Raw genomic sequence first — 25,215 nt, forward strand, 5'->3', positions numbered from 1 at the left:
GGGATCTCACACTCCTCATCAGACAGACAGTGCTCTTGTGTGCCTGCATGAGCAGTGAAGATCCACCTGCACAACACTGACGTCTTGTCACTTATTTTCCTTGCTTGTTCCTTCCTCCTGATGTCTGCACCCCCCGGTCCCTGAGCTGGGGAACACCAGCAGTTCCAGTCAGAATACGTTTGCACCGTGACTCTTGTAAGAATTCTTCTCTTCAGTAGCCCCCTACCGTGAACAGGCTGGGACAGTGGTGCAGCGGCAGAGCCACTGCCTCACAGCGCCAAGAGACCCGGGTTCGATCCCGATCTCCGGTGCTGTCTGTGTGGAGTTTGCACGTTCTCCCTGTGACTGCGTGGGTTTCCCCCGGGTGCTCCGGTTGCCTCCCGCACCCCAAAGACGTGGGTCGGTGGGTTAATTGGCCGCTGTAAATTGCCCCTGGTGTGTAGAGGAGGGGTAGAATCTGGGGGGAGTTGATGAGAATGTGGGGAGAATGAGAAAAAAAACTGAGATGAAGGTAAGATCAGTGTACGTGGGTGGTTAATGGACGGCACGGACTGTGGGCCTAATCTCTATCTCTCTGTGACTCCGCCCCCTTAACTCCAGAGTCCCAACCACAATATCACTGAAACGTGACAGGGAGCCTCATGAGAGGATTGTAGCAGGGTGACCAAAAGCATTGGTCGACAGGGTAAATCTGAAGCAAGGGAGAGGGGTGGGGAGTGCTCAGTGAGGGTGCTGGAGCTCAGAGATCAGTAACTCTCGGCACGATTGGCGATGGTGGTTTGAAGGAAACTGGGGATGTGCAGAAAGTGAGGACGGGAGAAACCACTGAAGGCTGAAAGGTGAGCACCAGGGCTGGCTGCCATCCTCACACACACCGTCACCATGAAGATCAGACACTTGCTCGGGCAGCAGCTCCATGGGGCAATAAAGAGCTGGGAAAGGTGACAGCTCAGGGTCGCACCCTGTCAGTGACCTATTGTGGTCTGTATTGAACTTTTGTGTCTCGAGATTTTGAAGAGGGTCACGTGAGTGGGTGGGGGTCACCAACCCTTCCCACCAGCTACTCCCAGTAAAACAGCGATCCTACTGAATGGCGAAGGGTTTGATCTCTCTCTCTCTCTATATCTCTCTTCCCAGATCTGGCTCGGCTTTTCTCTGAGCTGCAGTCGTTTCTCAAAGTGCTGGAGACAGAGAGCTTAAGTTGTGTTGCAGAGTCGAAGAAGGAGTCTGTGGCTGAGTTACTTCAGGAGCTGAATAGAAGTGTGGGCACGGAAAATTCCGGATTCAGTACGTATTTTTCCCCGGTGTTTGTGCGGTCAGAAGATTCCAGACCCTGATCCCAGCCTTTCCCCAGATCCATTCCTTCTCAGTGGTTTGGAGATGAATAGATTTCTGGGTCATTGGGTCAGAGCGGGTTTCTAGTTGGTTGTGGGCTGGTCTCCGGTTTGGCACATGAACCACCGGACTGTGCTCCTGCAGGGTCTGTTAGATCTTCCTGTTGGAGGATTCTGGACAGCAGAGTGTTCACTGGGACCACGATCTCGCTGTTCATTATAAATAAACCAGGAGCCCCCACATCTGACTCCTCATTCAAAGACATCAGGTCCGACCTTTCACCTCTGGGCACTTCCCAACACACAATGTGAATCCTTCAGTTGCCTCAAAACCCATCCAACCATCCCCATCAGCGGAAGAGTATTTCCAATTCGAAGTGTCTGTCAGCCATTCAGCTCGTCCTGTCTGCTCAGTAAAGGTGTGGCTGAGCTGTTATCTCAGCGCCCCTTCCCTACACTAACCCCAGGTCCCTTGATTCTCAGAACAACGAGACCCATTGATCTCTGCGTGGGTGTCCCTCAGTGACTAGGTGGAGGTCCAGGTCCAGGTCCAGGCTCTCTGTGTGAAGTCGTTTCTTCTCCTCTTAGTCCTGAGTGGCTGACCCCCTATTTTCAAACTGTGACCCTAGCCTGTGAAAACGGCAGTCCCATACATATCCTGTCAAGTTAAGATAAGATATTTATTAGTCACATGTACATTGAAACACAGAGAGAAATGCATCTTTTTGCGCTACTGAGAACGTTCTGGGGGCAGCCCACAAGTATTGCCACACTTCTGGCGCCAACATAGCATCCCCATAGCTCCTAACCCGTATGTCTTTGGAATGTGGGAGGAAACCGGAGCACCCAGAGGAAACCCACGCAGACACGGGGAGAACGTACAAACTCCTTACAGCGGCCAGAATCGAAACCGGGTCGCTGGCGCTGTAATAGCGTTACGCTAACCGCTACACTACTGTGCTGTGAATTTTAAAAAATGAAAAATAAAGATATTCAGGTGCTGCAAATCTAAAATAAAAAGGGAAAATGCTGGAAACACTCATCAGGTCAGGCAGCACCCATGGAGAGAGGAACAGAATTAAAGTTTCAGGTCAAAGACTGCCCGTCAGACCTGGGGACTTCTGTATGAAGGATGAGATCATCTTTCATTCTCTAAATTGCGGAGAGTATTGGCCCTGTCTACTTACTCTCTGCTCTTTGGCAAACTCCCAATTCTAGGAATCGATCTTTTTTTGAAAGAATCGCAAGAGTATGCTTCCCTGTAGGGAGGCCCGAGCTGTTCACAGCTCCTGCGGCACTCCGGAAGTTACTCGGTGGAAACGCAATCAAAGAGGAGTTGATGAGCATGGGAGAGGGAGATGAAGGTGGAAGGCCATGGGGAAATGGGAATTCATGGGATTGTCCTCCTGGAAATCCCATGGACACGACCAGCTGGATGATCCCTCGTGTTGGAATAAGTAAGTTACCACACTCCAGGTGTGACCACCCCAGGGCCTGTTGCAATAGCAGCAAGGTTCTTTTGCCTTCTGCAACAGCACTTTTTCGGCCAATATTCTGTGTTCTCTCTAACTGAGATGAACTTTCAGTGGTTCATGTACAAGACCCAGGCCTCTCTCAGCACCAGCACCTATTTTTGATACCTAAGTATTTGACCTCACATCACATCAACCATGTTAAAGCCCATTCACCCCACCTACCAGTACCTTCCTGAAGCTTACTGCATCCTGCTGAAAATCCAGGCTGCCACCAACTCTTTGTGTCATCAGCAAACGTGGATATATTGCACATAATGAACAGGTTGATTTGGGTTGTGAACACTGGGGCCCAGAACCCTCACAAACTGAAAATCCCCGTTTATTTCCTACTCTGCCATCTGTCCCTTAACCAATCCTCAACCGTACTTGACTGAATTTGGTTTTGACACCTTCATGAAGGCCTTCTAAAAGTCCAAGTACGTCACGTTAATTTATTCTTCCTTATTTATTGTGCTGGTAAAACCTCAAAAACACATCTGACAAACATCTCGTTCATAAGTCCATGTTCACCGCCCAGCCCAACTGCTCCTGTCTCAGCACCACGTCACCGTTTCCCTGATGACATGTCCTGGGATTCCCCCTACAACTGATGCCAGGCTAACTGGACTGTGATCCCTGTTTCTTCTCCCCCTCCTGTCATAAACAGTGGAGTAACATTTGCTTCCCCTCCAATCCGTGAGATCTGTGGAATTCTGGAAGATGACAACAGTGCATCTGTCATTCCTATGGCCACCTCTTTCAGCCCCTGGGATGGTCATCGGGTCCGGGCAGTCCCCTCGAGGGGCAGGAGGAGTCTGTCTGTGTCACACTTACTCCCAGATGGGCAGCTGCAGGAAATGTGCTCACTAATTCCACAGTTTTAGAACATAGAACAGTGCAGGACAGGCCCTTCGGCCCATCATGTCTGTGCTGACCAGGATGCCAAATTAAACTGGTCCCATCTGTTTGCACATGATCTGTATCCCTCCATTCCCTGCCTCCCTAAATGCCTCTTAAACCCCACCATCGTGTCTGCCTCCACCACCTCCCCTGGCAGCGCGTTCCAGGGACCTACCACTCCGCGTGCAAAGAAAAACCTGCCCCATAAATCTCGTAAGTCACAGAGCAATCCAGCACGGATACAGGCCCTTCGGCCCAACCGGTCCATGCCAACCACAGTGCCCACCCAGCTAGTCCCAATTTCCTGCATTCAGCCCATATCCCTCCAGGCCCCGCCCCTCCGTGTACCTATCCAAGTGCTTCTTAAATGATACTGTTGTACCTGCCTCACCCACTTCCTCTGGTAGCTCGTTCCATACACTCAGCACCCTCTGTGTGAAAAAGTTGCCCCTCAGGTCCCTTTTACATTTTTCCCCTCTCACCCTCAACCTATGCCCCCTCGTTTTGAACTCCCCTACCCTGGGGAAAAGACTGACCGTCCACCTTATAATTTTGTGTTGCCTCTCATAATTTTAAACTCTTCCATACGGTTGCCCCTCATTCTCCTACGTTCCAGGGAATAAAGACCCAGCCTGGCCAACCTCTCCCTGTAACTCAGACCCTCGAGTCCTGGCAACATCCTCGTAAATCTTCTCTGCATGCTTTCCAGTTTAACCAGGTCTTTCCTATAACAGGGCGACCAAAACCGTACACAGTGCTCCAAGTGCGGCCTCACCAATGACTCATACAACTGCAACATAATGTCCCAACTCCTGTACTCAGTGCCCTGACTGATGAAGGCCAATGTGCTAAACGCCTTTTTCACCACCCTGTCTACCTGTGGCACCGCTTTCAACAAGCTATGCACTTGTACTCCTAGGTCCCTCTGTTCCACTACACGCCCTAGTGCCCTGCCATTCACAGTACAAGTCCTATACTGGTTTGACTTTCCAAAATGCATCACCTCGCAGTCATTTGTGTTGAAATCCATTTACCACTCCTTGGCCACCTCCCGAACTGATCAACATCCCCCTGTGATCTACGGTAACCTTCACTGTCAACAACACCACCTAATTTTGTGTCATCTGCAAACTTACTGATCAAGCCTGTGCCTTCACATCCAAACCATTGATACAAATGATGAGTAACAAGGGTCCCACCACCGACCCCTGTGGCACACCACTAGTCACCAGCTTCCATTCCAAGAAACAACCTTCAACCACTACCCTTTGCTTCCTACCTCCGAGCCAATTTTGAATCCACCTATCTAGCTCTCCCTGGATTCCATGGGACCAAACCTTCCAAGACCAGCCTACCAGGCAGCACCTTGTCGAAAGCTTTGCTAAAGTCCAACAGGCAACATCCACTGCCCTACCCTCATGTACACTTATGGTTATCTCTTCAAAAAGCTCTAAAAAATTCATCAAGCACGACTTCTCGTGCACAAAGCCGTGCTGACTCCTCCTAATCAGACTCTGTCTATCCAAATGCCTGTCCCTCAGAGTTCCCTCCAGTAACTCCCCCACCACTGAAGTCAGGCTGACCGGCCTGTAGTTCCCTGGCTTGTCCTTGCTCCCTTTAGACAACAGAACAACATTAGCCACGTTCCAATCTTCGGGAACTTCACCAGTGGCTAACGATGAAGCAAGTATCTCCTTTAAACTTTGCCCCTCTCACCTTAAAGGTGTGCTCTGGTATTTGATAGTTCCACGCTGGGAAGGAGGGGTTGTTTGAAAGTGCCGTTTGTAAATGCAGCCAAACAGTGGTAGCCAACTAATGAGACCTGTGCTGATTTAGTTCCAGCTGAGGATGCAGATTACATGTTCATGAGTTGTGTCGCACCGACGGAGAATCGCTGGGAAACACAGCTTCAGGAGGATGGTAGGTGACTCTCCCCTTCAGCACACACCTCCCGGTGACCATCGGTTAAACTCACGGATGCGCGCGGTGGTCTGGAGGGAGTGTGAGCTCTCTCCACGTGCACTTGGCCTGTGATATACATTAAGGGCGTGAGTTTAAGGAGCAGGGAGTGGTTACATAGCCTGCCCTGCCGTCACGTAGGAAAGGCTAATTTACCTCCTCGCCCTCTCCCAGCCTGTCCCCATCCCCCCTCGTTCACCCTTCTCCGTGTTTGGTTGTGTTGGTTAAATCCTTGACAGTCCTTAACAATCCTGTTGTCCCACAGCAAAGGAGGCCCGGAATGTTCTGGAAATCATCGAGGATTTGGAAGACGTTCCACCCAGCCACCTGCTGACGGATGAATTTCAAATGAAAGTGGTAAGGTGGAAGTTCAGTTTGAGATTTGTGTGACAGTTGGACATGGGCGTTGACTGACTGTATCCCACGTACACCTCGGGGACAGGCGCAAGTGAGGGTGAGAAGGGGACAGATGGGAGCCCATCTCCCCGTTGGTGCGGGGGACGGCTGAACTTTGGAGTATGTTTCTCTGGCCCTGATACCGTCTTTACCTGGTGTTTCACAAGTTGGTAACGCTGTAGACAGGCTGGGCAGTTGTAAACCCCAGATCCCAGTGGCCCAACCTGCACTCAGCTCAGTGCATCACTGGCTTCTGGTCAGGTACGTGTTCACTCAAGCAGAGGCTGGGCCAAGCCACGCTGGCTCCATACTCTCCCCATCCAGGATGTTTGCTTGGTATTACCCACAGGTCCTCTTCTCTGATGTGTAGCTGTGTACTTGTAGTACAGCAAGACAGTTCCTCCCTTGTTCTGTGGATACCTCCAGGTTGGATTTGGAATGTAGAAGTTCTTCCAGTCTGGCATTCCTGGAAGAGAAGTCACAGTGAATTCAACAGTAAAGGAAAATCAAAAACCTGCAGATGCTGGAAACTGAAGGTCAGGCAGCAGCTCCTGACAGCCAGGAGCACTCAGGCCAGAGATGGCGATCTTCGCTGATGGGTTCAGCAAGTGAGGCAGCCTGCGCCTCCGTCCCCAGATACTGCGGCAGTAACGTTCACATCACACGCCAGACAATGACCGTCTCCAACAAGGGACAGACTGAACACTGAGCCGTGACATCCCCATCACCGAATCCTCCACCCTCCACAGCCCGGACACCACCACTGACCAAAACCTGCAGCACCCAGTAAATCCCATGGCTACAAGAGCAGGTCAGAGCTTGGGTATCCTCCTGCCTCTCGAAGCCTTTCCTTCACGAGTGCAGGTGTCAGCAGGCTCCATACGTTGTACCCCATCCACCACCCTCAGTGTTTATTCCCACAGACTAACTGGCGTAGACTCAGTGGGCTGAACAGCCACCTCCTATGTCATATAAGAAATGTGTGTCTTCAGTATTACAGCTGGGATGTTGCCTGGTTGCAGCAATGTGGAACCAGACAACATCCTGGCTGATAACTGAAGCAGCTGTACCTCCAGCCAAGCTGCTCCAGAACATGTAACGTTGTGTGAATTTGCCGGGGTGTGTCCTGTTACACAATGTCCGCTCTGACTGGCCAGGTGACGGAAGGTATTCGTTGACAGAGCTACCAAGCAGCACTGAGTTTGTGACCTGTTCATTGATGACCAGTTTGGGATTTGCCAGGTTTAGTTTGTTCTCGACCTACTTATGGCCTGGTCCAAACATGGACCACAGCTCAATTCTGGGTCTGAAGTGGGAGTAACTTCCCTTCACATCATTGGCAGTGTTTGACTGAGTTTGGCATCAACCATCCACGTCTTTACCCCAATCCTGTGCCTTGGCTTTGCACACTGACCATTTGGTGGGACTTTATCACAGGCCTTCTGACAATGCAAACACACCTAATAGAACATAAACAACTGTACAGTGCAGGAACAGACCGTTTGGCCCACCATGTCTGTGCCGACCATGATACCAACTTCAACTAATCCCAGCTGCCTGCACATGGTCTGTGTCCCTCTGTTGCCTGGAGACACAAGAGACTGCAGACACTGGAATCTGGAGCAACAAACAATCTGCTGGAGGAATTCAGCGGGTCGAGGAGGGTTCGGTCGGTGGGAACGGACTGGACAAGCGGAGATAGGATGGAGTTGAGCTGTGAGATAAGTTCAGTGGGGCAGGAGCAGGCAGAAACAATGGGCTCACCAGGACAGTCCTGTTTGTGGATCTTGGGTAAGGAGTAGAAGCAGGAAGTGTGAGGTTGGGGCACTCTCAGGTCGCCATCTACACTAATCCCATTTACCCGCTCGGTCTGCAGCCCTCTGCATCCGGGTGGCTGGAGGGCAGACAATCTCGGGGCCTTTGCCCAGGAGACCAAATGTTGTGTTTACTACCCTTGAAGCTGGGACCCACTGATGAATCTGTCCAGCCAAAAACCAACGAGATTTCAAGGTCCGTGGGGTAACTGAGCATTCAAAGACCACACACCGCACATGTGTATACACATTGCACATGTGCATGTGGGCATGCATGTACACACACACACACACACACACACATACAGTCACTGCACAGACACACACAATCACTGAGTACACACACTCACACACAGTCACTGCGCGCAGTCACTGCATAGACACAGAACACACACAGACTATGTGCCTGTTGAACACACCACAGTGACACTTCACATGTAGACACCAGACACACCACAAACAGTGCACTCACAAACTGTATAGGCACATACACATTGCAAGCCAACACACCACATGTACACACACACAGACAGATAGAGAGAGAGAGAGAGAGAGAGACACACACACACACACACACACACACAGATACAGAGAGAGAGAGAGAGAGAGACACACACACACATAGAGAGAGAGACACACACACACACATACAGAGAGAGAGAGACACACACACACACATACAGAGAGAGAGACACACACACACACAGATACAGAGAGAGAGACACACACACACACAGATACAGAGAGAGACACACACACGGGGGGGGGGGGGGTAAGTTCAAAGGAGATGTGTGGGGCAAATATTTTACACAGAGAGCAGTGGGTGCCTGGGATGTGTTGCTAGGGGTGGAGGTGGAGGCAGATGTGACAGAGGCGTTTAAGAGGCTCTTAGATAGGCACATGAATGTGCAGGAAATGGAGGGATGTGGACACTGTGTAGGCTGAAGGGATTAGTTTAGTAGGCATTTAATTGCCAGTTTAATTAGTTCGGCACAACATTGTGGGCCAAAGGGCCTGTTGCTGTGCTGTGCTGTTCTATGTTCTATGATCTTAACTTTCTGAAGAGAAGGTGATTGTTTAATGAAAGGTATACTGATCTGTGCATGAAAGGTGTGTGCAGGGTTATGGAGAGAGCAGTCAACAGAGTCGTTCTGGCTGCTGTTCAGTGAACCAGCTCATAATGGGTCAAGTAACCTTGGGATAAGATTTTGTGAATTTTCTTCTCAAAAGTGCTGCATTTCCAAACAAGATGTCTCTCTTCAGTTTTTGTGATGCTGCCGTTCTATCTGCAGAGGTACTCTGTTTACTGTCACCAGGGTATGCACAGTAATGAGCGGCGCAGAGTGGACAGCTGCTAGGAAACTCTTCCCCTTACAGAAGTGTCTAAACTTAGGAGGCATAGGTTGTGGGTAAGGGGTTTAGCGGGGATCTGAGGAAGGACTCTTTCACCCAGAGGGGGGGTTGGAGTCTGGATCGCACGGCCTGAGGGGTAGGTGGAGGCAGAGACCCTCACAACAGTTCAGAAGTATCTGGATGAGCACTTGAATTGTCAAGGCATCGCAGACTACAGACCAAGGCAACGGGGGTTAGCACAGAGGGTACTCGAGGTCAGCCTGGACATGTTGGGCCGAAGGGCCTGATTCTGGGCTGTGACCTTTGTTTTTATTGCAGGTTTCCTGCAGCTTCAGCTTTTGTGCTCTCCGATTGCAGACCTTTGAGGAACCGTTCCGTTCGGTTCCATCCATGAGAGCAACACTGAGCTTCCAAATCCTGTCACTTTAATCTGTAATCTGAAACTGTGAGTTACTGTTGCAGGTGGAAAATCACACACAGCAATCCCGACATAAACAGGAGGCTGGTCATCTGACGTGTTTGAGTCTGATGTTGACCCCAGGGGCTGCAACACACCTTGACAGAAGGTGCTGTTCTGGAACAGGTGCAGCAGACCAGAGGTGGATCAGGGAGTGGGACAGAGGGTTTAAAGTGACAAGGTTTGGAAGCTCAGCGTTGCTGTCGTGATGGAACGGAACAGTTCCTCAAAGATCTGCAATCCGAAAGCACAAAAGCTGAAGTTGCAGGAAATCTGTAATAAAGACAGAGTAAGGACAGAGATCGCTGGTGTACCTGGGCCTGATAGTCCCTGACTCCCAGTGTGCATCTTGTCCAATGTTAACCCCCTCCTTGGTGACTTTCTGTCTCAATGCACAGCCATGTACGGGGAGTGCCTTAGAACAGCAGGTAACCTCTTTACCGGCCAAAGTTCCCCAATGTGACTTGGAGCTTGGTGTGAATTTGGATATCTCTGATATTTGGCACAAGCACAGATTTCAACAGATTAGAACACTGAACAGTACAGCACAGGAACAGCCCCACCATGTTGTGCCAAACTAATTAAACCGGTAATTAAATGCCCAACTAAACCAATCCCTTCTGCCTGCACAGTCCATCTCCCTCCATTCTCTGCACATCCATATGTCTATCTAAGAGCCCCCTAAACGCCTCTATCGTATCTGCCTCCACCACCACCTCTGGCAGCACATTCCAGGCACCCACCACTCTCTGTGTAAAAATAAAACTTGCCCCGCACATCTCCTTTGAACTTACCACCCCCCCCCCCCCCCACACACACCTTAAATACATTTTGAGCCCGGGAAAAAGATACCGGCTGTCTGCTCTGTCTATGCCTCTCAGAATTCTATAAACCTCTATCAGGTCTTCCTTCAGTATCCACTGCTCCAGAGAAAACAACCTGTCTGTCCAACCTCCCCTCATACCACATGCCCTCTAATCCAGGCAGCATCCTGGTGAACCTCTTCTGCACCCTCTCCAAAGCCTGCACATCCTTCCAGTAAAAGGCGACCAGAACTGAATGCAATACTCCAGGTGCAGCCCTAAAGCTGCAACATAACTTCCTAACTCCTGAACTCAGTGCCTCGACTAACAAAGACGAGCACACTGTACACTTTCTTCACCACCCGGTCGACCCGTGCAGCCACTCCCCATTGGCCCCATTCGGTCAGCAGAGTCACGAGGTGGTCAGTGAAGGATCCTGTAGCACGAGCAGCGATCAGTAAACCTGAGGCCCTGTGGAAGCTCTTGTGTCTCTCACCAATTGTCAGCCACATCATTTGCTTTTCCAGATGAAGGCAAATTTAATCTTCAAAAAGGGACTGGAAACTCTCAGGGGAAGGCAAACGCCCTGTTTATAAATGCTGCCTGATTCCTCAGCACTCTTTCTGATGCTGTGCTGATGCTATCAGACACAGGAAGTCAATAATACTTAATGTCTGGGCAAATTGCAGCCAAACGAGGAACACCCACATAAACAGAGGAAATATCAAAGGCCATTAGAGTCACCAAAAGCTAATCACAGTGGGCACGTGATGACTGAAGCGCTTCCCATTCTGCACTCGACTGCTCTGTGACAGAGAGCAGATTGTGGAGGTAAATGAAGTGGAGTCTCAGAGCGAGAGAACGTCCTGAGAACAAACATGGCCAGAAACTGGCATGTCTATGGAGGGACATGGCACTGTCCCTGGCATTGCACTGTCCCGGGGTTTGCACTGGGAGACACTGCACTGTCCCGGCCATTGCACTGGGCAACACTGCACTGTCCCAGGGATTGCACTGGGGGACAGTGCACATTGGGAGGGCAGTATTGAGGCAGGGTTGTACTGTCAGAGGGATTTTGGGGTTGTAGTACCGAGGCCATGTCACATTGTTGGTGGTGCAGTACTGAGGGGGTCCCACGCTATTGTCGGGCAGTTACTGAGGGAAGAGCAACGCCGGGGCTGTGTGAGGGAGCTGTGCCTTCACCTACACCCCAGCTGCCATTAGTGGTGAGTGTGAAGGATTGTACAGAACAATTTGCACTCTCTCAGTGACCTGTCCACGACATTTATCGCCCATTGCCACTGAACACAGTGTGAACTGGCCGTGCACTGCTGGCTGCTGTGCTTCACCCCAGCGGGGGGACAGCCTCCTGCTGGCAGCTTCCTTCCTGCTTCCTGTGCCTCCGTCTGAGAGTGCTTTAGTCCCAGGGGAACCTCAGGCAGTCTGTTCCTGCTCCCAATAATTTTCTCATCCCAGCACACAATTATCGCTTTGACGTGTGATCTTCCCACAAGTTCTGGGCTGTGCAGTCCTGCCAGATTTTGCAAAGCCAAAGTGATGTTCTCAAGCCTGACCACATTACTTCCTGCTTTTATTCATTCCTGAGGAGCTGGGCACTCCCCACTGTTACCCACAGGGCTCTGATTCCCTCTGGTGCCTTTGCATGTGAGTGCAAGGGAGCACACGTGTGCACCGTCAGGAACCGGTGACCTCACTAGAGAAACAAAAGGCTGCAGATGCTGGAATCTAGATGAAACACGATGATGCTGGAGGAACTCAGCAGTCCTGAGGAAGGGTCCTGACCCGAAACGTTGACCGCCTGCTTTTCTCCACGGATGCTGCCTGGCCTGCTGAGTTCTTCCAGCATCATCGTGTTTCCCTGGTGACCTCCTGCCCCTCAGCTCAGCGGCACAGTGGGGCGGTGAGTGCTGTGCGGAGTTTGCTGGTGACCACTGTCGTTGGACTGGCCAGAGAAAGGGGAGGTCTGTAGAGTCATACGGCAGGGAAACCTTTGGCCCATCGAGTCTGTGTTGACCATCACCCACACTAACCCCACGTCACTCTCCCTACGTTCCCCTCGACTCCCCCCAGACTCTGCCCCTCACCCACACACCAGGGGCAATTTATGGCGGCCAGTGAATCCACCGACCTGCAAGTCTTGGGGATGTGGGAGGAAACTGGAACACCCGGGGGAAACCCACGCAGTCATAGGGAGAATGTGCAAACTCCACACAGACAACACCAGAGGTCGGGATTGAACCTGGATCATTGAAACCATGAAGCAGCAGCTCTGTGAGCTCAGTGACAATGAAGGAGTCAATCGCCGCCGCCCACACAATGTGCAGAGGGCGCTGAGGGTCCCACACGATGTGCGGAGGGCGCTGAGGGTCCCACACAATGTGCGGAGGGGGGTGAGGGTCCCACACAATGTGCGGAGGGGGGTGAGGGCCCCACACAATGTGTGGAGGGTGCTGAGGGTCCCACAGACCACAGTCAGTGACACCCCACCTCTGGACCCTTCAGCTGCCTTCAGGGGCTCTCACACACTTTTCCTTTGGCTTTAGTTTAACTCTTGTCCTTCTCCTCACAGAGCCACACCGCCACACCTTCTGTCCCTGCTCATCTCCACCATGCTGACGACTCCTACGAGGAAGCAGAACCACTTAGCTCCGTCACCCACTGCTCAGCAGGTGTGTTGGTAGGAGCGAGACCGTCCTCAGAAACCTGGGGTTAATCCAGAGAACGGCTGGTGAAATTACAGAGCTGTTGCCACAGACCTGGCGTCTGGGTGTCCGTGGGTCTGTCTGTGTCTATGGGGAGGTCTCTGGGACTGTCAGGTTGTGCGGGGAAGAAGCTCTAGAACCACCGAGTGGTCACGGCCCATTATGTTCTCGCCGGCTCTCTACCAGAGCGCTTCCGATTCCAGCCACCAATCCTTTCTCCGAAGCCCTCACGTTTTTTCCCACCGTGTATTTGTCCAGTTCCCTGATGGAACCTGCCTCTACCACATCTGCAGACAGAATGTTCCAGATTCCAACCAGATGGTGTGTAAAAGTTTGTTTCAGTTCCTTCCCCCTTTGCTTTACCCCCATGACCTCAAATTCTCCGTCCCTCCCACACAGGGGAGCAGACATCCCATGATTTTATACATTTTAATCAAATCTCCCTTCAGCCGTCTCTCCTCCAGAGAGCAGGCCTCTCCGATCTATCCGAGTAAGCAGATTCCTCATCCGGAGAGCCACCCTCATTCCTCGATCCTCTCTCTGAGGCCCCACTTTTACCCTCTGCCCCCATTGGTAAATCCCAGGACTGGCGTGGCCTTATTAACTGCATCCTAAACTTGCCCTGCTGCACTCACCACTTGTGGTCCTGCACCCTATCCGACATTCCCAACTGACTTTCCTCAGTCTTCTCCCAAAACCTTTCTCATTAGGAACCTTCATCGGCCAGCCTACAGCTGGTTTCTATCCTGCTTCAAATTCTCACCATCATGATGAATGAGTCAGTATTTACAGGGGGTCACCGGGACTGTGTTAGTATTTACAGGAGTCCCCAGGAGTGTGTCAGTATTTACAGGAAGTACCCAGGTGTGGGTCAGTGTTTACAAGGGGTCCCTGAGAGTGTGTCTCTATTTACAGGGGGTCCCGGGGTGTATATTCACAGGGGGTTTCCGGGAGTGTGTCAGTAATTTACAGATGGTCCCCGGGAGTGTGTGAGTATTTATACGGGGTGTCGGGGAGTGTGTCAGTATTTACAGAGGGTCCGCAGGACTGGGTCAGTGTTAACAGGGGTCCCGGGGAGTGGGTCAGTATTTTCAGGGGGTCCCGGGAGTAGGTCAGTGATTAACAGATGGTCCTCGGGAGTGAGCCAGTATTTACAGGGGTCCCGGGCAGTGTGTCAGTATTTACAGGGGGTCCCCAGGAGTGTGTCAGTATAGTACAGGAGGTCCCAGTGAAGTCAGTATTTACAGGGGGTCCCCAGGAGTGTGTCAGTAGTTTACAGGGGTTTCCTGGGAGTGTGTCAGTAATTTGCAGATGGTCCCCTGAAGTGTGTGAGTATTTATACGGGGTCTCGGGGAGTATGTCAGTATTTACAGAGGGTCCCCAGGAGTAGGTCAAGTACTAATATGAGTCCAGGAAAGTGAGTCAGTATCTACAGAGGTCCCCGGGAGAGTGTCTATATTATCAGTGGGTCCCCAGAGGTGAGTCAGTAATTAACAGATGGTCCCCAGGAGTGAGCCAGTATTTACAGGGGGTCCTGGGGAATGAGTCCATTATTTACAGGGGGTCCCTGAGGGTGTCAGTATTTACAGGGCATCCTGGGAGTGAGTCAGTATTTACAGGAGGTCCCTGGGAGTGTGTCAGTATTTAAACGGGGTCTCGGGAAGGATGTCAGTAATTCACAGAGTGTCCCCAGAAGTAGGTCAGTGTTTAGGAGAGGGTCCCGTGGAGTGAGTTGGTATTTACAGGGGGTCCCTGGGGAGCGTGTTGATATTTACAGGGGTCCCGGGGAGTGTGTTGACATTTTTCCAGGAGGTCCCTACGGATCATGTCGATATTAACAGGGGGTCCCGGTGAGTGATGTCAATATTTTACAGGGTGTCCCGGGGAGTGGGTCTGTATTTACAGGTTTTCCCAGGGTGTGAGTCAGTATTTACGGGGGTCTCGGGGAGTAGAGTCAGTATTTACGGGGGTCTTGGGGTGTGAGTCAGTATTTACCGGGTGACTCGGGGAGTGAGTCAGTATTTACAGGGGGTCTCAGGGAGTGAGTCAGTATTTACAGGGTTCCTTTGCTCTGTGTCTTTACCTGAATCGAGTTACTGACCACATGCTATCGGAATGTGATTTCAGATTGTGTGGATTCAGACAGCAGCCATTATGAATCTTACGGGGAGGAGGAGGTTTGTGTGACTCATCGTGCAGCCTCCCTACAAAGGATGCCGACACGTTCATTGAGCGACTGCCGGATCTGTGGCCTTCTGTGGCGGAAGCAGTGGTTGGGGCGATGGACCAAGCAGCTGTTTCTCATCAAGGACCAAGTCCTGATGGTTCGTTCCTGCAATCCGACAGATCGGGGATCCTGGCCCCTGTTCTCCAAACCTGCAGAACACCCTCTCTCCGAAATGTCCCTCCCACTCTGCCTGCCTCCTTCCACCTGGTCCCCATCAGTCACAGAGTCCCTGAGACATCCAGCACAGAACCACCGAGTCCGAGCCGTCCATGGACCGCCTGGTTACACGAATCCCACACTAATCCCGTTTTGTTCTACCTGCATTCCCATCAACTCCCCCCAGATTCTGCCCCTCACGCTACACAGCAGCCAATTAACCCACCGACCATCACGTTGTTGGGCAGTAACACCAGGGCTTCGATGCCTTCGTGCCCTGACACCGTGATGACTGCATTCAGGAACATGTCCTCCCTGTGAGCTGTGGTGATGGAGCTCAGAGTGAGCGCTGTCGTCTGGGATGGGGTTTCACTATTAGTAGTAGGTTGATCCCTGAGCCTGCACGCATTCAAAGTTTACCTGCTGCTTTTAAAGTTTCTCGGTGACTTTGGGATGGGTGTAGGGAGGTGGCGTGCCTTGGAGGAGAGCCTGGAACCGGGACCAGGTGATTGTTTAGGACCCAGAGGAGGGGTTATGAGTCACTGGAGCTTTCTCCTCCACAGGGCTGTTGGTGTGAGCAATGAATGCTGAGATATATAATCCTTTAGACATCGAGGGAGAGGGAACTAGATGGAATGTTGAGTGACAGGAGCAGGTCCACTGTGGATCTTGCTGCTTCTGTTTCCTCGTGGCCTTCTGCAGCCACAGGACGGAAGTCGAGAATTGGGAACGGTGACACCGTGGTCAAGCGGACTGATTCCCATCGGAAGTCTGTGTGGGAGAGTATAGGGAAAACTCAGTCCGAGCCCATCCCGGCCACGGCCAATCCGAGCCCAGCCCGGCCACGGCCAATCCAAGCCCAGCCCGGCCGTGGCCAATCTGAGTGCAGCCTGTGGACGTAATTTTTTAGCAATCTGGAATTCTGAAACAAAAACAGAAGCTTGTGGAAAGTCCCAGCAGGTCAGGCAGCATCTGTGGAGGGGGAAGCAGCCAGTTTTGATGTGGTTCTCAGCAGGTCAGGTCGGTTCTCTCTCCACAGATGCTGCCTGACCTGCTGAGTGCTCCCACACCCAACCCAAATCTGACGTGCAGGAGGATCCCACGAGGGTCCCATCCTCATTGTGGTTTCAGACTGTTACATGTGGGGCAGGTGTGAGGGACAGGCGGTCAGTACCTGGGCAGGTGTACGGAACAGGCGGTCAGTACCTGGGCAGGTGTACGGGGCAGGCGGTCAGGTACGTGGGCAGGTGTGAGGGACGCACAGCTGATCCTATCGGGGTGGGAGGGGCCGTGGTGGGACACTGAGACTCGCTCCGTGGGTAACTGTCTGCCTCCCCTCTCCCCTAGTGCTATAAGTGCATGAAGGACCAGTACCCACTGCTGGAGCTCAGTCTGCACGGGTCACGTGTGATGTACAAGTTCAAGCGCAGTAAGAAGATTCAGCACGAGCTGAAGGTTACGACAGCGAGTAATGAGACCGTGGTGCTGGGGCTTCAGAGCCGCGAACAGACTGAGGACTGGCGGAAGGTTTGGAGGTGTTAGCACCAGAAATTTTAACTTAGTTAGGCATCAGTAGTTAACTAGTACAATAACCCTGCATGGATGGCTTACCAGTACATTAAATTTGGCTATGGATGATTAATTGATATAATAACCCTTGTTGTGTGGGATTAACAGTTATGGTAAAAATGTTTCTGTGCAAATAACTAATACAGTAACCCTTACATGGTGACTAACCAGTGAACCTTGTTATGAGGGATTAATCAATGTTGTATCCATGCTGAAGTGTGAAGTCGTACAACGGCTTTGTAGTTGTTCCTAATGTTATCAGGTTTACGTGTGACTGACTGGAACTGTGGACCTTGTTATGACTAATTAGTTCATTAATCCTTGTTCTGGAGGCTGAATTGTTATCATGGATTTACCTCATTAACTGGCAGTTTGCCAACAGAATATAATTGAAAAACTCGTTTGGCTCATGACTGTAGAATGTTCATCAATATCCTCAGTCAATTAGAAGTGATTCAACGCTGAAATGCAAGTTTACATCCAACAGCCATGACACAGTGAGGGGTTACTGTGAACAAAATAATTCAATTAATCCAAAGAGCACAGTTACAGTTTGGAAGGAGTGGTCCCCTTCCTGTCCCATCTGTGATATGGACCAATCATTTGAAGTGTTTCCTTCTCAACGAGATCATGGGATCCTTTCAGATCAGACAGGAGGTGAGAGATGACCTGAAGACGCCAGGGAGTCTGATCTTGCCTGAGAATCTCCAGCTACGGGCATGTGGCTGAACCCTCAACCTTTGGGCCGGAGTGTCTCCTGGTTGAGGGTTGCACATCCAAGTACTGACATCTCCATCGTCAGAGTCCTGGCGAAAGAACCAACATATGTTGGCAGCACATTGCTGGGCTCTAACCTTGCCACCTGGTGTGTGTCGGGAAGGGGCAATCCACAGTGTGCTCTTTAAATATCCTCCTGTATTTTGTCTGCTTGTGTCTGGAGGAGAGATTTCTCAGAGACTGAATTATTTGTCATCTACCTTTTAGGGTTCCAGTAGAACCTGACCCTGGAGAACTGGCTCAGTGGGGTTTGGGGGCATTTCCCAGTGAAGCTGGTGGGCGTGGGGCAGGCAGCTGGTGGGTGCACTGGTGAGAATTTGCAAGAGCTGTGGGTCTCTGTTCCCATGTGGGAGTCTGTTGAGAGAGTGAGGAGGTGCTGGCAGTGGAGCGTATGTGCGTGGTGATGGTTGGTTTGGAGCGGTGTGGGGCCGGGGGACGAGGCCACGTGTGCTGTGGAGGGAGTGTTGGCATGGTGTGCTGAGAGGTTGGGGTTGGGGAGGAGTTGTGGGTGATGTAGGGGGAGCTTGGAGGAACGGGGATCTGTATGGGGCCATATTGTGGAAGGGGTTAGGAGGTGGGACAGGGGAGTTGTGGGGGTGAGATGGTAGTACATGGGAGGGGTGGGGGTTCATGGGTGGGAATGAGGCATTGTAAGATAAGGTAAGATCTCTTTATTAATCACATATACATCGAAACACACAGTGAAATGCATCTTTTGCGTAGAGTGTTCTGGGGGCAGCCCGCAAGTGTCACCACGCTTCCGGCGCCAACATACCATGCCCACAACTTCCTAACCCATACGTCTTTGGGATGTGGGAGGAAACCGGAGCACCCTGAGGAAACACATCCAGACACAGAGAACGTACAAACTCCTTACAGACAGCGGCCGGAATTGAACCCAGGTCACTGGTGCTGTAGTAGCGTTACGCTAACCGCTACACTACCGTGCCTGGCTGGGAGAGGGAATGGGGTATGTAGGGGCAGGTGCAAGTGCAGGGAGAGGGTGTGGATGCAGCGTATGGAGAGAGACTGTGGGCAGTGTTGTGGGAGAGGTGGGAAAAATAAGGGGGAAACTAGCTTGGATTTATTAATGTCATTTGTACCGAGGTACAGTGAAAAACCTGTCTTGCATACCGTTCGTACAGATCAATTCATTACACAGTGCATTGAGGTAGTACAGGGTAAAAACAATAACAGAATACAGAGTAAAGTGTCACAGCTACAGGGAAGTGCATTGCAGGTAGACAATAAGATGCAAGGTCACACAAGGTAAATTGTGAGGTCAAAAGTCCATCTCATCATATAAGGGAACCATTCAGTAGTCTGATCACTATGGGATAGAAGCTGTCCTTGAGCCTGGTGGTATGTGCCCTCAGGCTCCTGTATCTTCTGCCTGATGGAAGAGGAGAGAAGAGAGAATGTCCCGGGTGGGTGGGGTCTTTGATTATGCTGGCTGCTTCACCAAGGCAGCGAGAGGTATAGACAGAGTCCATGGAGGGGAGGCTGGTTTCCGTGATGCGCTGGGCTGTGTCCACAACTCTCTGCGGTTTCTTGTGGGGTACAGTGGGAGGATGAGGTTGGATCAGGGATGGAGGATGTAGGGGAAAGGATGTGACAACGGAGTTTGCGTAGGCCTGCACATCGTGCTCCTGTCAAGGATGTGGCAGTCTGACACAACGAGTTGTGTACAAGAAGGATGAGTGTGAGGATCCATCTGCGCCAGGGTAAAGAGGCAGCAGGGCATTCGGCTGTCGAGGTGCCAGTAGAAAAGTAGAGCTGTCCCTTCCACTGCCTGTCCAGGCCTGTCTCTGAGCTGCCATCTTTGGTCGTGTCCTCACACGAGGCCAGGTGCTGAACAAGCCTGGGCCTCACCCTCCACCCTCAGGAAACACGGCTTCTTGTCACAGAGCACAGGGTCACAGCCACAGGCCCTTCAGCCCAACTCGTCCATAGTTGAGAGCTAGGAGACAAAAGGTGGGCTTCAATGGACCAGATAGACTTTTTTCTTCCTTGAATTTTTTCACACACTTGCAAAAATGGTGCTGTTGCCAAGATTGAGTCAAAGTCGTCGAGTAATACAGCAGGGAAACAGGCCCTTCGGCCCGACTCATCCATGGTACCCACCAAGCTGGTCCCATTTGCCCGCATTTGGCCCATATCTCTCTGAACCTTTCCTATCCATGTACTTATCCTTAAATGTTGTTATTTTACCTGCCTCAACCACTTTCTCTGGCAGATCATTCCATATATGTCCCTTTTTAAATCTTTCCCCTCTCACCTTAAACCTGTGCCCTCTCGTTTTTAGTTCCCGTTCCCTGGGAAAAAGACTGTGTGCATTTACCCTGTCTGTGCCCCTCGTGATTTTATACACCCCTGTAATGTCTCCCTTCAGTCTCCTACACTCCAAGGAAGAAGTCCTAGCCTACCCAACCTCCCCCGATAACTCAGGCTGTTGAGACCTGGCAACATTCTTGAAAATCTTCTCTGCACTTTTCCCAGTTTAATGATGTCTTGGTTGAGGTATTGAAGGGCTTCTGGGAACCGATCAAGTTAACATCCTGGGCCAGGGCAGGAAAGGCGACGAATGTGTAAAGTTAATTAGTGACCAGACTTGTCATTGTGACTCTCCTGTTTTGATTGTACTGCCTTTAGATTATTGAAGAGGCGAGCAGCTCCATTCATTACAGATCTACGCCCTGGGATTCACCAAAAGCGGCCGGCAAGGTCTATAAATCTGCCACCAACAAGGTAAGTCCACAACTGAGTAGCTCAACTCATCTTCAGTGCCAGTTCCCCATAACCCTTAATTCCTTCACCCTTCAAATATTGATCTGTCTCCACCTTAAATACATCAAATGATCCAGTCTCCAGCACTCTTGGGGGCAGAGAATTCCAGGGATTCACCCCCATCTGAGAGAAGAAATTACTAGGAACCTTTATTTTGTAGTTAGGTCTGTGACTCCCCCACCAGTGAGGACATCCCAATACCTACCCTGTCAATCCCACTTCAGACTTTGTACGGTATGTTTGAATAAGGTCACCCCCTCATTCTTTTAAACCCTGAGGAATACAGACCCAACCTGCCCAGCCTCTCTCGGTAGGACAACCCCTCATCCCAGGAGTCACCCCAGTGAAGCTCCTTCGGGCTCCCTCTGGAGCTACTGTATCCGTTTTTAGGTCGGTGACCAGAACCGTGCGCAGTACTCCAGGTGTGGCCTCACCAACACCCTGGACAACTGTGACAAAACCTCCCCATTCGTAAATTCCAACTCCTTTGCAATAAAGGCCGACGTGCCGTTTGCCTTCTTGACTACTTGTTGGATCTGCCTGCCTGGTGTGACTCATGCACTAAAACACCGAGATCCCTCTGTACTTCAATCATTTTCAGTCCCTCTCCATTTAGACAGTAACCTGCCTTTCGATTCCTCTTACGAACCTCACACTTCCCCACGCCCAGTCACTCAACCTACATCCTGCTGCAGAATCACAGTACCCTCATCACAACGCGCCCTTCCACCTACTTTTATCATCAGAAACCTTCCACTTTGTTCCCACCTGCAGGTCATCCATGCACATAGTCAACAATTGAGGGCCAAGAACCACTGCTCAGGGTATACTCCATTGGTCCCTAGCTACTTCACAAGGCACCAATAAATGGGAGGATAATGAGTGTTGTGTGGGGACCCTGGAGTGCCTGCCAACGGACTGCAAAGTAGCAACAGCAGTCAGTAAGGTGATTGAAAGACACAGAGAATACTTCTCTCAGTGAGCCAGGAGCAGGAGGTAATGTTGGACGAGCAGTGAGACCACAGCTGAGGACATCCCTTGTCACCTGTGAGAGGAAATGTGAGAGAGTACAGAGGTTTGTGAAGGTGCTGCCTGCATTGGGAACTTGTAGTTAGGAGGAAAGTTTAGACAGACTGAGGCTGTTTCCTTTGGAACAGAGGAGGCCGAGGAAGATATAACTGAGGTGTGTAAAATTGTGATTAGCTGACACGGAATAAGAAGAAAGAGGCATTTCCCTTGGAAGTTTGGGTAAAAACCAGTGGGCAGAGATTTAATGTAAGGGGAGGTGAGGAAGTGTTGTTCACCCCGAGCGTGGTGGATGTCTGAACACTGCACGGAAGGGAGTACTGTGGGTGTCTGAACACACTGCACGGAAGGGCGTACTGTGGGTGTCTGAACACACTGCACGGAAGGGCGTACTGTGGATGTCTGAACACACTGCACAGAAGGGAGTACTGCTCATCGCGTTTAACGAGAACCTGGATGTACTGGAAGAACTGCGAGCCCACTGTTCTTGCTGGGATAAGGGTGGGTAGCAGTTGTTCAGTTGGATGAACATGATGGGCCAAATGGCCTTCTTTAGTGTCATTAATTATCTGGCTCTTTGGAGCCATCCTTAGTCACCTCCACTGTGCGCTGCACAACTTACTACCTTATCTTTGTATTATTCACAGATTTAGTAAACGCAGCTTCAGTGCCTTCATCCAAGTGTGAAAACTCATATCAATTATATCACAGATACAGTCAGTAATGTCAGTGATATTTTGATCCCCGTGACACAGCCCTGGTTGCATCTTAGCAACCAGTAAATGACCCACTTCTGCCCACTCTTCCGTTTCCTGTCAGCCAGCAAGTCTTCTGTCCATGCTGTGAGTTTTTTTGCGGTACCTTATCAAATGCCTCTGGGAGTCATTGACGTAGAACGCGGGGTGAGGCCCTGTGCAGTGAGTACAGGGAGTTAGGAAAGAGGCTGAAAAGCACGACCTCAAAGGTAGCAATTTCTGGATTACTCCCAGTGCCACATGTTAGTCAGGGCAGGAATAAAAAGATAGGACAGATGAATGTGTGGCAAGGGGCAGGGATTCATGTTCTTGGATCATTGGAACCTCTTCTGGGGCAGGGGTAACCTGTACAAGAAGGATGGGTTGCACCTTAACTGGAGGGGAACCAATATCCTGGCCGGGAGGTTCACTGGTGCTACTCGGGAGGGTTTGGCAGGTGGATGGGAACCAGAGCACTGGGTGAGAAAGTGGAGGGATTGAGAGGAAGCTAGATGTCAGGACCAGTAAGTCTGTAAGGAAGGACAGGCAGGAGCAAGGTAATAGGCGGCACTGTAGCACAGCGGCTAGCGTAACACTATTACAGTGCCAGCGATTGGGGTTCAATTCCCGCTGCTGTCTGTAAGGAGTTTGTACATTCTCCCCGTGACTGCGTGGGTTTCCTCCAGCTTCCTCCCACATTCCAAAGACGTGTGGGTTAGCAAGTTGTAAGCAAGGTGTAACTGGGCAGCGCGGGCTCGCTGGGCCGGAGGAGCCTGTTACCATGCTGTATAGATAAAGTTTAATAGGCACAGTGGGACAGACAGGTTGAAGTGTGTTTATGAATTGGGACATGGAACTATAATGTTGTGGCCATTACAGAGACTTGGTTGAGAAAGGTTCGGGATTGGATGCTTAATGTCCCAGGGTTTTGATGTTTTAGAAAAGGTAGGGAGGTAAAAGTGGGGGGGAGTTGCACTGTCAGGGACAATCTCAGAAGTGACATCCATAGAAGGCTCATCCACTGAGTCTGTGTGGGTAGGGCTCAAAAATAAGAAAGTTGCAATCACTCTGATGGGATTATACTATTACACTACAGACCCCACCCCCCCCTCCCCCCAATAGCCACTGGGACATTGAGGAACAGGTATGCAGGCAGATTAGGGAAAGGTGCAAAAACAACAGGGCTGTTGTCGTGGGTGACTTCAACTTGCCCAGTACAGACTGGGACCTCCTTAGTGCAAGAGGGTTAGACGGGCTAGAATTTGTTAGGTGCATCCAGGAGGGTTTCTTAAAACAACATGTGAGTAATCCAACAAGAGGAGGGGCCATACTGGACCTGGTGTTGGGAAATGAGCCTGGCCAGGTGACTGACCTTTCAGTGGGGGAACATTTCAGAAACATTGATCACAATTCCCTAAGTTTTAAGATAGCTATGAATAAGGATAAGTATGGACCTTGCAGGAGAGTATTAAATTGGACCAGGGTAAATTATGAGAGCATTGGGCAGGAACTAGGGAGAGGTAATTGGCAACAGCTGTTTTTGGGCAAATCCACATCTGACATGTGGAGGGGGTTTAAAGACCAACCACACAGAGTACAGGACAGGGATGTTCCAGTAAGAAGGAAGGACAGGATGGCAGGTAAGGGAACCTTGGATGTTGAGAGAGGTGGTGAATTTAGTCAAGAAGGAAAAGGAAGCACATTTAAGGTTTAGAAAGCTAAAATCAAACAGGACCTTTGAGGATAAAGGAGCTAGAAAAGAACTCAAGAGGAAATTAGGAAAGTCAGGAGGGGGCCACAAAAAGTCCTTGGTAAGTAGGATTAAGAGAATCCCAAGGCATTCTATACATACATCAAGAGCAAGAGGATAACTGGGGAGACGGTGGGACCACTCAAGGATAAAGGAGGGAACATGTGCTTGGAGGCAGAGGGTGTGGGTGAGGTACTAAATGAGAACTTTGCATCGGTATTTACCAAGGAGAAGAACATGGAGGATAGTGAGATCAGTGTGGAGCGTGCTAATATATTAAGGCATTTTGAGATCAAGAAACAGGTGGTGTTTTGTCTCTTGAAGAACATTAAGATGGATAAGTCCCCAGGGCCTGATGAAATATACCCCTGTTTATTGAGAGACAAGAGATGAGATTGCTGGGGCCTTGACCAAGATCTTCCTGTCCTCTCTAGCCACAGGCGAGGTCCCAGAGGACTGGCGAGTAGCTCATGTTATTCTGTTGTTCAAGAATGGAGATAGGGGTAATCCTGGAAACCATAGACCGGTGAGTCTCAGCGGTAGGGAGACTACTGGAGAGGATTCTTAGGGGTAGGATTTATAAGCATTTGGAAAACCATGGCCTAATTAGGGACAGTCAGCATGGCTTTGTGCTGGGCAGGTCATGTCTGACTAAATTGACTGAGTTTTTCGAGGAGGTGACGAGGGTGATTGATGAAGGTAGAGCTGCGGATGTTGTCTACATAGATTTTAGTGAGGCATTTGACAAGGTCCCTCATGGTAGGGAGATTCAGAAGACAGGATCCACGGTGCCTTGGTGGTTTGGATTCAGAATTGGCTTGCCCATAGAAGACAGAGGGGTGCGGTCAATGGGACATACTCTGGCTGGAGGTCTGTGACTAGTGGTGTTCCGCAGGGATCAGTACTGGGACCTCTGCTGTTTGTGAAGTATATAGA

The 25,215-nt window shown here is 50.7% G+C and overlaps 1 protein-coding gene across 5 annotated transcripts in view; it reads left to right on the forward strand.

The window, feature by feature from the left end:
- LOC127584135 (actin filament-associated protein 1-like 2) overlaps positions 1–25,215 on the forward strand; it is a 135,412-nt gene that overhangs the window by 81,325 nt on the left and 28,872 nt on the right. For all 5 annotated transcript variants that reach the window (XM_052040710.1, XM_052040711.1, XM_052040706.1 and 2 more), the window contains exons 2-8: positions 1,138–1,287; positions 5,585–5,668; positions 5,973–6,064; positions 13,121–13,220; positions 15,381–15,577; positions 16,984–17,163; positions 20,635–20,730. In XM_052040710.1, the coding sequence (XP_051896670.1) occupies positions 1,138–1,287; positions 5,585–5,668; positions 5,973–6,064; positions 13,121–13,220; positions 15,381–15,577; positions 16,984–17,163; positions 20,635–20,730 (899 nt within the window). The remainder of the gene's footprint in view (positions 1–1,137; positions 1,288–5,584; positions 5,669–5,972; positions 6,065–13,120; positions 13,221–15,380; positions 15,578–16,983; positions 17,164–20,634; positions 20,731–25,215) is intronic.

The sequence above is a fragment of the Pristis pectinata genome, chromosome 29, assembly GCF_009764475.1.
Source record: "Pristis pectinata isolate sPriPec2 chromosome 29, sPriPec2.1.pri, whole genome shotgun sequence".
NCBI lineage: Eukaryota > Metazoa > Chordata > Chondrichthyes > Rhinopristiformes > Pristidae > Pristis > Pristis pectinata.